This window comes from Chamaea fasciata, unplaced genomic scaffold (genome assembly GCF_029207755.1).
Source record: "Chamaea fasciata isolate MVZ Bird 193981 ecotype frontalis unplaced genomic scaffold, bChaFas1.0.hap1 SCAF_1, whole genome shotgun sequence".
NCBI classification, from domain to species: domain Eukaryota; kingdom Metazoa; phylum Chordata; class Aves; order Passeriformes; family Sylviidae; genus Chamaea; species Chamaea fasciata.
This window is the reverse complement of record NW_027094086.1, coordinates 20,884,811-20,899,646: the sequence shown is the minus strand read 5'-3', so window position 1 is coordinate 20,899,646 and position 14,836 is coordinate 20,884,811. Positions and strand designations below refer to the sequence as shown.

General features: G+C 37.4%; 1 protein-coding gene across 1 annotated transcript in view; it reads right to left on the bottom strand.

Annotated features, from left to right (window-relative positions):
* Positions 1-4,891: 4,891 nt before the first annotated feature.
* UBR5 (ubiquitin protein ligase E3 component n-recognin 5) overlaps positions 4,892-14,836 on the bottom strand; it is an 86,814-nt gene continuing 76,869 nt past the window's right edge. Inside the window, exons 48-59 of the mRNA XM_066177725.1 lie at positions 14,375-14,618; positions 13,681-13,792; positions 13,010-13,154; positions 12,584-12,714; positions 11,635-11,695; positions 11,179-11,354; positions 10,773-10,857; positions 9,719-9,874; positions 9,232-9,345; positions 7,819-7,963; positions 7,161-7,246; positions 4,892-6,051 (exon numbers count right to left, since the gene is read on the bottom strand). Of these exons, the coding sequence (XP_066033822.1) occupies positions 5,839-6,051; positions 7,161-7,246; positions 7,819-7,963; positions 9,232-9,345; positions 9,719-9,874; positions 10,773-10,857; positions 11,179-11,354; positions 11,635-11,695; positions 12,584-12,714; positions 13,010-13,154; positions 13,681-13,792; positions 14,375-14,618 (1,668 nt within the window). The 3' untranslated portion in view covers positions 4,892-5,838. The remainder of the gene's footprint in view (positions 6,052-7,160; positions 7,247-7,818; positions 7,964-9,231; positions 9,346-9,718; positions 9,875-10,772; positions 10,858-11,178; positions 11,355-11,634; positions 11,696-12,583; positions 12,715-13,009; positions 13,155-13,680; positions 13,793-14,374; positions 14,619-14,836) is intronic.

Below are 14,836 nucleotides of genomic sequence, written 5' to 3'. Positions count from 1 at the left end.
CTTCAAAAGATTCGGGTGTCCCCTTTCCAGAAAGGTAACTTTCGATGCTGCTTTAAGAATTCGTGTGCCCTTAAGAATTTTGGGTATTTTTTTTAAAGGCACCTGGCTGCAACAGTGACAGACCTTCCCTTTCTCCATTCCCAAGCATGGGAAGGGGGAGTCAGGCCAGCTGGGCTCCTCTGGACCGCATCTGTTTGCTGCGGCTTTTTTATGCTTTGCGAGAGACGCTCAAGCCCCACCAGGGTAGGGGATAAGAAAAGTTCCGTGGTGAGATCTGTGACTAAGCACAAGAACAGCTCTGGTTTTTTTAGATGGAGTTTTCTGGAGAGCAGAAACACGTGCCTGAGAAGCACCAAGTGACTGAAAGCACAGCAGAAACACATAAACAGAAAATGAGAAAAGGTGGATTCACATTAACAATATCTGCTGCTGAGTATTGTTATTTCTGAGACATCCTTGAAGTTTTATTTCCCAGGGATACCTATACAAGCTGCTTAATCTTTACGTCCAACAACACCTCCACTCATATCAAGCATAAGGACTACCAGGGATTCCAGCTTTTTTCCGGAGCAATTCGAGGAACCCTGACTGATGCAGAACAAACCCAATTGACCCACTTCCAGACAAATTCTATTGGCGTGTAATACGGAGTTTGCTGGTGGTTTAAGGGGGAGATGGATGAGTTTCTGGACCAAAACCAACAAGCAACAGACTGTTTGTATTAAATGACATTGACGTGCCTACCAGTTGTCTTAGCCCCCAAATCTGATTGTCCTGGCTACTGTTTCAGAGTTCCCCAAATAAGAAAATGCCCTGTCCTGACAGGGATTAAGATCTACCATAAATTAATTATAATTAGCAATGGAAAACTGCTCAAATATTTGGAGATAACTTCTTAAACACCTGCCCTTATTAGGCACAGCAAATGTCTACTTACATGGTCCCTAAAGATGCACAAGAAAAGAAAAATACTGGAAAGGAAAGGATTAACCAAACAGCATGTGGCTGTTCTTGCACCTCCACAAAAATCTGTCAACTGCTGTTAGCTTTTATAAAAATTAAATCATGCACACAACACGGAAATGTATACAAGCACATACAAATGAAATACAGCATTATACACAATTTTGTAAGATTTCAGATTACTCAGCTGTACTTACAATGTCCTATTTAGATCAAGCTCCCTGACAGGTGTTGGAAGCTGTATTACTCCCTTAGTCCCTCACTGCTGCAGCAGCTGTCCTGCTCTGGCAAATGTAGTCATCACTGCTTTAACTCTAATACCTGTTTCTTCCCTCCTGCAAAAGGTGTTACTTTAGGGCGGAATACTCAGCTGCTTTTTAAAATGGGTTATAAGTCTAATTTTTTGTATGAAAATGGCATGTCAGGTAAATTGAAGAATTTTCATTTATAAATTAAAGTGAAATCTGCTTTTCAGCTTAGCACTGTTCACTCTCAGGAAATCTATTTGTGAATAATTTCAGTATGTCTAAAGCCCAAAATTTCCTTAAGTCTCCTTGCAGTCTCCTTGCAGAGAAACCTTATCATAGGTTGTGGCAACAATCTCTTTTCCAATAGGTTTACATGACTACAGCATTCAAGCATACTCATTTGGTTAGCTGCCACTGCCACTGGACAAAGGGATACTGAAGTGTTTCACCATTATGCAGAAGTACTGAAACACCTGGGAGCAACTGCCTCTTGTTAGTCTAAATAGTCTATTACTATAATAAGAGTTTGTGGTGATAATAGACAAAAAAACACCTTTATATTAAGCCGTTGACAAAAGGGGAAAATAGTCTCTCGCAGGACTGTGTTTTAAGCAAGACATGGAGTTACTCTCTTACACAACTCCACCAAAAATCCATTAAAAAACATAAAAAATTAAAAGCCCTCCATGCTTCTCAATTCAGGAAATCTGAAACAGCTGCAAATGGAAGCCACAAAAGCAATTTCCAACTAGCAAAGGATCCATCAGAGCTACTGATGATGCCAGAAGTCCTGATGGGCAATGACTGCACTGTGATGGAAGCCACATTCCAACTGTAAATCCTGATCATGTCCTCCCCACAGAGATCATGTGGAAATTTCCAGCACTGTGACTTCCAGGTAGTGACTGAGGCTTTCACATGACCCATTCACCTATGCATTTTAATGTGTGGACATCCATTCTAGGTCAGAGTGAGCTAATGCCACACATGCTGAAATCCAGTTAATCTGGATGTGCGGAATTTTTTATTTGATTTTAGCAGACCTGTTACTAAATAGGCAAACTGAAGAGTTCAGAAAAAAGGTCAAATCCTACAAAGCTTGAAAAGAGGAAGAGAATGAGAGCTACTGAGCGAGGTATCCACAGTTTGCCTTACAGAGAGGAAGTGAGGCAAAGAGCACAGACACAGAAGCAGCTCAGAATGGCATTTACAGATGCACACAGAGACATGATCGACAGGCTATGGGACCCTATGAAGAGTGAGTTAGGGCACAGCAGTAAGCATAGAAAGGAGGAGGTTAATACAAACTTAGTGAACAATCTTTCACGTGGTGTTAAGGGTGACCAGGAGCTGTGCTGAATTCCAGCTCTCACCGAGAAGCAACCACACAGGAGGTGGTTGGTGGTGGCTGGGGAACTTCTCCCACCTGCACACCAACTATTGCAACCACAATTGCATACAAAGATAAACACTGTTTAAGAGCTGAAGAAAATTCTCTTTCCTCTGCCTCCCTGAATGCTGCTCTGCAAGGGTGTTGGTTTGGATTCACGTTTGCCGGTTTACAGCTTTCTCACTGCTTGTTATCTAGCGAACAAATGACTAACTTGCAGGAAAGAAAAATCACTTCCAAACACCACTTGGTGAAAATTTTTCATTCCTGGAAAATTATCAAAGCTGGGGCAAGTGATTTACCTTGTGATGGATACAGTTAGCTAAATAAAAGAAACCAAAGCCAAGAATTAGTCATGGAAATCAGCACTGAAGTATCAGTTTTCCCTAGATTCAGATTAGGACCTACTCTATTAGTTGGTCATAACATTTTATTAGTAGCTACCTTTATCTCCTCATTCAGCAATGGTGAACAGCTAAGGATGCAGACTACTAAAAAAGTGTAAACATTACAGAATTTAACTAGTTTCTCTACCACATTTTAAGTGAACTAACAGAAGGGCTTAAGTCAAAGGGAGAGGAGGTGTATGATTTTAATAAACATTTTTCTTATTAAAATCTTGATATAGTTTAAATATACCATACAGAGGAAAAAAGCTATTTATAAAGCTACATACATATTTCAAGTCAATGACGACAGCATATATCATTCTAAATTCCCTCTCTGCTAATCAGAATGCCTTGTGTGTGTATATATGGTGAGCTACTGTGCTATCTGCATAACTTTTGTCTAGCTATACATTACAGGACTTAAAAAATGTTTAAGCTATATACAGAAATATATATACATATAACATATATTTATATGTTATACATACACATACACTTATATACATATACACACAATACATATATATATATACAGTACTTTACATGTATATATGGCCTTTCATCGAAGGGCCTTGGATACTTCTTAGTACATCAAGCCTCACAAAGCTTTGTGAGGGAGGGAGCTTTAGTTTACAGACTGGAGCTTTGATGCCTATGCTAAACAGTTTCTTTCATTGCTTTCTACTAACTTTGCACATTTCAGTTAGAGGCAGTTTTGGTAGTAGAAATAATCACAGACGTTTGATAGCCAGGCATAAGGTAGATGTTGCTTTGTACCTTTGTAACTTACTCTCCTTAGTATAAGAGAACAGCCATACCAGCATGAATTTTCTCTATACTAAAATGCCTCTACCTAGATTTGTGAGGCTGTACTGCTTTTTATTTTTTAGCATAGTAAAATCTAATACAATTTTGAATGTAAGATACACTCGAGGCCACAACAGGAAATCTAGAACAGACTCCAATCCTTGTACATTGAAACTATCCTTTTCTAGGATGATCGATTTAGAGGAAGTATTAGTATCTGCAGAAATAATTCTACATCTATTTATCTGCAGTTTAACTGAAACACAAGCCTGAAACAGTCCACCTTATTTAGAAAACAGGATTTTCAGCTTCAATTTGGCAACTGGTGATCAGAATTTGTGGTATCAACTGTACTCCATACCTTTAACAACTAAACAAATGAGAAAACAGAGGCTTTTTTGAAAATCAGATGTAGGTAACTTCTGGTCATCCTAAAACTAGCTGACAGAAAGGAAAACCGAAAGGAGCTCTAGCAAAGGTGAGTTCCACTGGGATTTGGATGAAACATTACTTCAGCTCTTCCCAACAAAAGGGAGAAAAAAAAAAATCATTAACATGGACTAATGGGGTTGGAGAAGCAAGAAAGAACATCACCACCACGAAAGCTCTTATCCCTCAACACTTCAGTCTGCTAAGCTTTCGTAAATTTATGTAGACACGGAAAAAGTAGCTCCTTTCTTCATTAACCAATTTCTAACTCTCAAAAATCTCTCAAGCTTTAGGGAAAAGAAGTCCTAGATTATGGTCAAAGACTGCCCTCCCCAAAAGCGACCAACCACTTCAAAAGTGAACATACAGTAGAACTCACTACAATGAAGTTTGAAAATTTTATTCTAACCTAATTGCCTTGAGATTTTTCAGAACAAGCCACTTTTCCTTCAAACCAATTCTGTTAAAAGGAGGGGTTGCCTGGCCCATTTCTTTCAGGATTCTCTGCTAACTGTAAAATGTGGGCTAAATGTCTTCTGCATGTCAATTTTTTCAGCTACAAAATTCAGATTTTTAATGAACAACTGTGTTTAGTGTATGCTGTTAGCTAAAGTATAAATGGCTTAATAAATAAAAACTATCGTTTCTTCAGTTATGACTTGGTACTTTGTCTGTAATTTCTTTATTAAAAAACTGTAACAAGATACTTAAAAAAAGGCTAGATACAAAAGAAGTTAAGCAGCTCACGAACATTAAAGTTTTCCAAAAAATGTATCTTCAATAATCATGATCTTATAAACATTTTACAGTTACCAGAAAGTGCCCAGGCTGAGTTTACATAGTTAGATAATGTAGTACAAGTGTTGGGTTAGAACTGGTAGTGGAACAATCTCCTGACTGTCTGTTCACTGTAACAAGGATACAAAAATGTTGATTGTGAACTATGAAATACTGTGCATTGGCCTCATCAAATATGTACAGGAAAAAAAAAAAAACACTAAAGGTACAGATTACATGCAAAATATTAGTGATGGTATCTGATGTGCCAGAGTTCAATGCAATAGAACAAAACTTGCAATGGAAGTGGTTTCATAGGTGAACAATCCCAACTCTGGGATCTGAGCTGTCAGGAACTTTTTACAAGTTCAATATACATGATACACAACTGCAGCCAACCACAAATTAAACACCATAAAAAAAAAAGTTAAAAACACAGAACATACTTAATTTTTTATTTCGAAATTCCCTACTCCCTCTATACAAGAACCTTTGCTGAAACACTTTCCACAAAGGCAGCAGTGAATTTTCAGAACATTTTACATATTTTCCCTCAGCAAAAAGATAAATCACAGTGTAAATTATATTGTTCTGCTGTCATCTTTGGCTGGGGTTAGGCAAAGGAGTTATTGACTAGCAAACTGTTTCAATCACATATTGCTAGTGCTCCTTAAGCCTTTATGTTACAAATTTAGTACAGGAATGTTTGCATTTAAATCTTTGAAGTACCACCAGGGGTATGACAGCATTAACTTTCATAAACTTTTATAGACAAATGGAAAAATCTACAAAACTTAGCTAGTAATATTACACAGCAATACACACTTTTTATACTCTACACAAAACCAAAATTCTTGGTCTTAATGGCGAGTAACAATTTTTGTTTCAAAATCTGCTTTGAGGAATAGAGTGGGACATAAAGGCGAGAAATGCAAGTGTTTGCTGTTGGAAGATGTTGGTCATCTGGTGGCCTTATTGTGATGGATGGCATAGGCTGGAATCCCTCCTCACTGGCAGGCAATGATGGACTTGATGTCCAAAAGTAAACCTGAAAATAGAAGAGAGCATTTAAAAATATGATTTACAAGGCTGAGATTCATACTGCCTACAAATTGTGTAGAGACAGGTTAAAAAAGAACTGCACAGTCACAGCAAGTTTGATCATACCACGTTCTCCTGAATATGCCAAACTAAACTGCACAGTCATGCTACTTGCTTCTGTACTAGCTTTGTTCACTTCCCTTTCTCAATTGCTCATTCATAAAACTGATAAAAGCAGCATTCAAAATTATCCTGTATCAACAAATCCTCGGTAAATGCCATGTTCCCAAATCCATCTGGGAAGGAGGTGGTGACTGCCATCAATACAAATTGAATCATCAATCTCTCACAAACCAGTTAGACTACAGAATGTGGTACTGGTACAGACAAAAGGCAGCAACAGGGAGTATTTGGTTTATTATCTCAAGTGTGAAATACTGAGTCACCACCAAGGTGCAACCATGGACACCCCTTAAAAGATGTGCCCTGGGGTTTCCATTTTTTCAGAGCAGTACTCTTTGTTTCCTTTTAGCAGACTGTAAGGGAGAAATAGTACCTTAAAGAGTAGGATGTTAAAACCAGTTTTAAGAAGTGAATAACGAATACAATTTGCAGGGAAGTTTTTGAAAATTAAATCCCCTGAACAGTATCTTATTCTTTCAAGCTTTTAATCAGTTACTCCTAAAGGGCTTTGAGAAGGACATGGTATCATTACTGACATCTTACAGAGAGGACACACATATTGTCCTCAGAATACACAGAAGTTGGGTGAATAGATGCTCCATGAAGAGAACTCGACCTCAAAGCCCTACCAACCCACAACACAGTTGATTAACCACAGTTACTCATCTTAAGAGCAACTGTGCAGAGTGAAACTGTGCTTCTGTAAGAGACCTATGAACAGGGAGAAGAACAAACCATGCTTAATTTCAGATACATGAAGGTCTAGGATTCACACCTGTTGTTTCCAGAGCCCACAGTCTTACCCAACCCTACTACCCTTCTCTGCTACCTTAGCTCTTCACAAAGGCTCTGCAGGTAGACACAATTAAGAACAATATTGACACCAGTTATTCCAATTCTTCTGCATGTTTCCAGTGGGAATGGACAACTTACCAGATCTTGTCTTTCCGTCATACTCATCTTCTCAACTATGGACCAAAACCAACGCTTGAACTGCAAAAGCTTCTCAGCATTTTCTCCTGTGTGAAATAAAAAGGTACACAACTCAGCTGATACACTGGACAATAAAACTAAGAGATGTATTTTATGTGTGTTGCAAGTTAGATCTTAGCTACAACTGCATTCATAAAGTCCTGATATTGGACACTAGTAATTTCAAAACTAATAGCTTTGGACATAACTCAGTACTACTCCCACTCCTCCCTCCTTATCAAAAAGCCCAACTGCAACTAAATGCAGTTTAAAAATTATGTAAGAAGTATTAAACTTGGCATCCATCACATTTATAGTTCTAAAGAATTTTCACAAGAAAGATATACTATCAGTAATACAATCTCTGTATGTAACATCTAGTGACAGCAAAATTAAAAAACATGTTTTCTCCACCCTCCCTTAACTGAAGGTAAATATTTTCTAAGGAATATAAAAAAATATCCCAAGTTTATTACTTTATTACAGCTTTCACTGGCTTATTAACTAATGCCAGATTCTTGAAGAGATAGTTCAAGTTTAATACTGGTAGCTACTCCAGATAGAAAAAACAGTGTTAAGTTATACCTGCAACTCTGTTTATGACTAAGTTATTTCATACCTGATTCATCATTGAAAGAGGTAAAGCTGATTAGCATTTGCACATTTACTTCACCACAGCCATTTACCAGAAGCCTGAAATCTTCTGCGGTCAAATCTTCTAATGAATTCTTTGGAAGTACATCCAGAAGCCCCTTCCTCATTGCCTTAAGTGAAAACCAAAAAACGCACATTGTAACCCTGTGACTTTTAAGATTAACTTTAAACACATTACTGAAAAGTTTTGTGTGAAATCCCCTTTAACTCAAGATTCATTATTCTCTGAGCTGTTCTTTTCTTTTAAAGCTTTATTATCTGAGATGCAAATCTTCTGAAACAAAGAGCTGCACCAATTTTTAAACCCTACCTACTAGAGCAAAAGAAAGCAGTAATGGTTTGAGATAGTATTTCACCAGGAGCAGAAGCACATGCACTCTTTTAATGCTAAAATGCTCAAGTATTTTGCTAAGCTGTGCTGAATTTGATAAGAATTTAAAAAAACCTCATCTTGCATGCTACTTTTACTTTGCTTCCTCAGACACATGCCAACTCTGCTTCAAATATATTACACACAGACACACGCACATACTTGCACACACACATATATTCTATATAAGTAAGTCATATCCTGAAAAGATAGGAAATTCCATATTCAAAATGGAATACTATGAATGAATTTGCATTAGAAAATTCCAAAAGGAATACAACTGTAAGGATTTTTAACTTCTAAAGTAAACAAGAGTCAAACTATTAATATATGTAGATATGGAGATCAAGTATCTTAATTCCAGGAACAAGCTCTTTTTGTGAGAATTAGGACCGCAGCTGCACAGAGGCAATCCCCTATCTCGGATGTCCAGCAGGAAACCACAATGAGTGCAAGCAAGAAAGTTTAGATGTAGCATCATACGACAGACTGGCCTTCATTAACTGTCTACTAAAATATATTATTCCCTAAGTGTTATTTGACAAGGGCTTAAGAAAAGCAAATCATTTTTAATATGGTTTTCTAGTCAATTTTTACATTTCTTGCCAAGTTAGTAGAAGTGGTTTTATAAATGATTTTTCCTTAGAACGAGGATGCAAACAAATCAAAGGTAATAAATTATTAGAATAAAGTAGCTGCCAAATACAAAGTTCCAAGATTTGTGCCATTTGAACTCAAGAAATGAACATATATATTTAACCAATGAAACTCACTGTAAAAGAAATCATCTTTCATTCTATAAAATAAGTTACTCAAAGTACTCAGCCTTCATGGTACTGCATAAACAGCTATACAATTACAAAAATAAAAAATTAAATATGTTTAATCAAGCTGTCAAGACTTTAAAGATACCTGATTAGCAACACCAGAATGAGGAGAATAATTAACTGACTGAATTATTACAATTTTTTTTTTATTCTTTTAAAAAAATCTCCACTAAAGACTTACATGCAGAGGCTGCTCTGCTACTACCAACATTCGGTGTTCTGCGTATTTCCGGACATACTCATATACATTCTGAGGAGTGACTGGTATATTTACACCGTTGGAAATAAGTTCAACCTAGGGCAAAGAAAGAAGGAACATTTAAAAAGGGGAAGAAGAAAAGGGATATAAAGGAAATGAGATAATTACAACCACCACAGTATGCTGCAAAGTGATTTATTGCTTAATATACCTCCAATCCCAAGCAAAATTCACTACTACAGCTTAGTTTAAAAGATTCCCTAGGACTAACTACGGTTGCCAGGGTCTATGGTACACTCTGTATTATTTTCAAAGAAAAAAATCCAGGCTTCAGTGTCTAAGAACACTGCACTGAATCCAGGAAGAGTAAAATGTTTTAGCTGTCATCTGAGAAGAGCATGGATTATGTGCACACTACAACCTGCATAAAACCCTGAAACTGCAGAGCCACAGATATAGTCATGCTTACCTGCCCTCCACCCTCCTCCTTACACAGGTCTATTGCAAAGGCCAAATCCATCGCTGCAAACACTGCATCAGCATCTGTACTCTGGGAAGCGAGGATAAGTTGCCGAAGGCTTTCATACATAACTGGATCGAAAAAAGCAAAGTCGTGCCAGTTCACCTATTAAAAAAGAATAAAGTTTGAAATACAACAGGTGTTTAAAAATGTATTCAAAATTATGTGATCTGTACCAGATCCATGCATTAGCAACAAAGTATACAAACACATAGAAATAAATGCAGTTAAACTCCTACTTTCAGTTTGCTTTAGAAGGTACATTAGAATACTGGAAGGAATACATATTCAACAAGAAAAACCTGAAGAATTAGAAGGCAATCCCTCTTGGAAGACACCACGGGGTATTTAAAGGTCATTGCTGCCACTGACTGTTTTTCATTAAAGATTATAATCTGTTGGATAACTGATTATGTGATCAAAACTGAATTTAAGGAAAGACCAGCAGTAACAAACCTTGGTTTAAGTTTGTTGGATCAGACAGAACTTACAATGCCATTGACTAATGCATCAAAAGTGCTGTACATTATTAGTTTTTACTAGGCCAGGGTAGTAGTTTTGGTCAAAAGTTTGGGTAATTATTGCTCTGAATTAAATTATACCTACACCTGAGACAAACTTTTAATTACAAATTAATTCCATGAGCTCTCTCAAATATCCAGAAAAATACTTTTCTGTAAGCTATTGCCTAGCATTGTCTAACACTATAGTTTCTGAGTCTCAGGAAGAAAAAAAGCAGAGACAGTATGTAGTTTCTGAAGAGAGTTGAAGGCTAACCCATTACAAATCATTACATCTTAGTCAAATACCTGGCTTCTAGTACATCTACTCTGTTCAAAATCTAGGAAACGAAAAAATTACCAGTCCTCGAATTAAAGACCTCCATACAGTTCCAGTATCAACTCAGCTAGTTAATACATATGTGGTTAGGGGGAAAAAACCCAGTTTTACAGATGAGGTTTGAAGTAATAACAAGAAACTAAATTTTTTATGTTCAACTTACCTTTCTGCCAAGTAGAACTTTGATTACGTGTCTATTTAACGTGATGGGACATAGTTCATTCTGCAACAAGCACAATCCTAGGATTCTGAAAAAATGTTTGGAGTTTGTTATGGTACAGCAGAAATTACTCTAGAGATCTTTCAGCAAACTCACATTTAAGAGTTCCAATATTCTAAGACTTAAGCTGGACCTAGCTTTCCAAAATTATCAGTCACAAATGAAAATCACAGACACACATGATTTTTAAAAAGGATAAAATTTTTTAAAAGGATAAAAAATTAAAATTTAACAGGAAAAGAAACCTCAAGTTGACATATGCACATTACCCACTATTTAGGCTCAGTGTGAGGAATAGAGACCATTTAAGAAAAGCTTTTTCCAGCCTAAAAAGTTAATGGTAGCACACCTGCCAATGTTTCGGAAACAATTCAGCCTTGCTTCTGTGTTTTTACCAGGTCTTGGTGTATAAAAACCTCGTTTTCCAGGTTGGTAGAAAAGTGGTGCATTATCATCCCCATCATCTGTATCATCTAATTCCATATCTACTACACTGCGGCTGGATCCATGTCGCTTTCTGTTTTCCTGTTTTGAAAATCAAGAAGGCAATTAACACACTTAGTTCTAGTTACTGACACAAATCAAGCTATTTCCTGGTAGACTCAAAGATTCAGATTCCATTGGTTTAGAATTCCTGTGATGTTTCCTAATTGTGACATTTTATACTTTTGACTAATTCTTGTTAATCCTTCCAAAAGAAAATGATTAAACAGAACTTTGTCTTGCATGATAAAGAAAGCTTCCAATTGTTTCCAGTTTTAAAATGAACTGATTCTTACATAAATTTTGTGCAACAAGTCATTACCTGCACTTTATCTGAAGAATCTAGCAATCCAAGATCCAATATACTGTCAGCACCATTCTCCCTTGAGAAGGGAATAAAAAGGCAGATTTAATTTCATCATCACAGACTCAAAGAATGATAGAATAGTTTGGGTTAGAAAGGGACCTTGAAGATCATCTAGGTTCCAACCCCCTTGCTGTGGACAGGGACACTTTCCTCTAGACCAAGTTGCTCAGAGCCTCATCCAACCCGGCCTTGAACACCTCCAGGGATGTACAGCTTCTCTGGGTTACCTGTTCCAGTGCTTCACTCTCCTCATAGTAAAGAATTTCTTCTTGTTATCTATCTAAACCTACTCTCTTTCAGTTTGAAGCTATTCCCCCTTGAACTGCCACTACATGCTCATATATAAAGTTCCTCTCCATCTTTTTGCTGGTTCCCTTCAGGGACTGGAAGGTCACAGTTAGGTCACCCACAAGCTTTCTCTTTTCCATGCTGAACAATCCCAGTTCTCTCAGCGTTTCTTCATAAAACAGGTACCCCATTCCTCTGATCATCTTGGTGACCTCCTCTGGACTTGCTCCAACAGGTCCACGTCCTTCCTGTGCTGGGGACCCCAGAGCTGGATGCAGCACTGCAGGTGGGGTCTCACCAGAGGGGCAGAATCCTCTCCCTCAACCTGCTGGCCACACTGTTTTTGATGCAGCCCAGAATACATCTGGCATATTGCCAGCTCATGTCTAGTTTCTCATCCACCAGCACCCATCAAGTCCTTCTCAGCAGGGCTACTCTCAATAAGGAACTGTCATATTCTGATACCAGTCAGAATAGATTAAACCAAAGCCAAAAAGTTACCAGTCCAAAGAAAAACATCTAGACTATCAAGGAGTAAGCTGCATGTCTTGGAGTTATATGTAGAACAGTGCAAGTGCTTTGGCCACAAAATCAATTCTCACTTTTGATACTTTACCTGCCATGTGCAATAATGAGTTCCATTGCTTCATCAACTCTTGCTCTAAGGGAATCTTCACTAGCTAGTAACAGAAGCAGCTGAGCAGGAGATAATTCCAGTAACATTCCTGTGATTTTACTTGCAAATGCCTGGGGATAAAGGAGTGGTAAGTCTTACTATTCTCCTCCAGTTCTCCCATTTTCAAATACGATCTTATGAAAGTTTTGGTATTTTAAATAGAGAATGCATTACAAGATACCTCCAAAGCTAAACAACAAATTAGAGAAACAAAATCTTAACAAAATTTAAAAGAAAATAAAATCAGTCTTACATGTTTGAATACTTTCAATTATGTTTCAAATATTTCAATCATGGATAAGGAAATAATTTTTTATATTACAAGATGACCAGAACAATCATTTAAGTGTATTAGGGATGTCTTACTGGTTGCATTGCTTGCACTCGAGGGTAGAGTCGTTCTCCAAGGGCTTGTCTGTGTGCTGGGAGAGGGTCAGGGTCATCACTAGGATTTCCTTCTGATGCAGGTCTAAAAGGCCGTGTGTCAATGGACAGCTGTCTTCTGAAGTCCCTTAAGATAATCAGAGCAGTTTGTACTCATTTCAGAGGAAAAATGCAAAAAGCCTCTGGAAACAATATTATTTGCACAAAGATTCACATTAGCATTAGCTTTACTGCTGGAATAGTAGTGTTGCTCATAGCTGCTTGGAGAGAATGAATCAGAAAGAGAGAATCAAAATGAACCAGAGATTTTAGTATTACTCGTGTTTTGGATACAGCAGTCAGACATGCCACCAATGGCATTGTTGTTTCTAAACCACCTCACAATTCTATTCTAGTGCACAAGTTTTTGTTATTGTTTTAGCAGAAGAGACTGATGGCCTGTGGTGGAGACATAACCTATTAATGTTGAAGTAAGCATAATAATTCTTAAAATAATTAGAACTAGAGACTGAATTTCAAGAAATTACCCTGCAAATTGCTCCTGAAAAAGACTCCTTTAACTGAAGAAAGTAGAAGTATCTTTCCTGATGATATCCAAGGCAATTACTCTATTTGACAAAATATCTTCATCAAGTTAAAGATTTACCACTTACCTATCCCTATCTCTCCGAGAACCAGTTCGCAAGCCACTACTTCTCCGCATTTCTCTCTCTCGCTCCCTTTCCCGATCTCTCTCTCCCCTATTTCGCAATCTCTGCATCAGACCTGAAGGGCAAAAAACCTCATAAATTTAAACATCTTTATATTTCTTTCTCCTACCTAAGTTTCAGTGTAAGGAAGATTAATTTTTGGAAGAGCTTGAAAGACATCAATGAGACAGAACCACTTCACTTGAAGCAGTGATTGAGTTCAGCCAAACTTAAGAAAGGACCTGAAGCGTTTGTACCAACTTAAAAATGACATAATACTTTAAGAGTTTATATATACTTTCAAAAACATTAAAATGTGTCTGAGGAAAGTCAGATGGAGCAGCCATATTAAAATGTATAAGCTCTTAATAGCTGAAATCTTGACAATTATTACCTGCTGGAGAGAAGGATGCTCAAAAAATCTGAGCACATCTAAAGCAGACTCTTGTTCCAAGAAAAACAAGAGGTTCCTGTTTTTGAAAGTGTGAGAGGGGGAAGCCAATTTCTTGCTCCAAAGAACTAACATATAATTTTTATGGATTCTGGGCTGAGCTAATAAAGAGATGTCTCTGGCATAAGGCCAAGTATTTCTATGTAAAAAAAGCACCCAAGGTTATTATGAATATATTCAGTAGATTAACTGCTGTTCATCACTTACTTGTATGGGTACCCTTGTTGGCATTCTGAATGCAATCTAGATTTGGCAGTTTCTCATTTGACAGAAACGCCTGTGCAATAGCAGTATAAAAGCTTCGTGCTACACCACTGCCTTCTCCGGGCTCATCCTTAAAAGTAACTTTCACTCTGTGTACAGCCATCGGAGTGGTAGCACACCTGCGACCAAAATGATTGTTGAGCTGCCTCATGGTCTGCTGAATTAGAAGATCTCTGTCTCGATCAACCTAGTAAAAAATACAAAAAAAAGTTTCTTTCTTTACCAACTATCATACTGAGAGACTTTCAGCTTTACAACAGATTTCTGGACACTGCTGCACAGATTCAAAAAATACCAATCAGACTGGGAAAAACTACAGAGTAATTGCAACATAACCAACAAAGTATGATTTAAGACACCTGCTTGCAGACTCTGAAATACAACTTCTCCTATCAAGTTACTGTA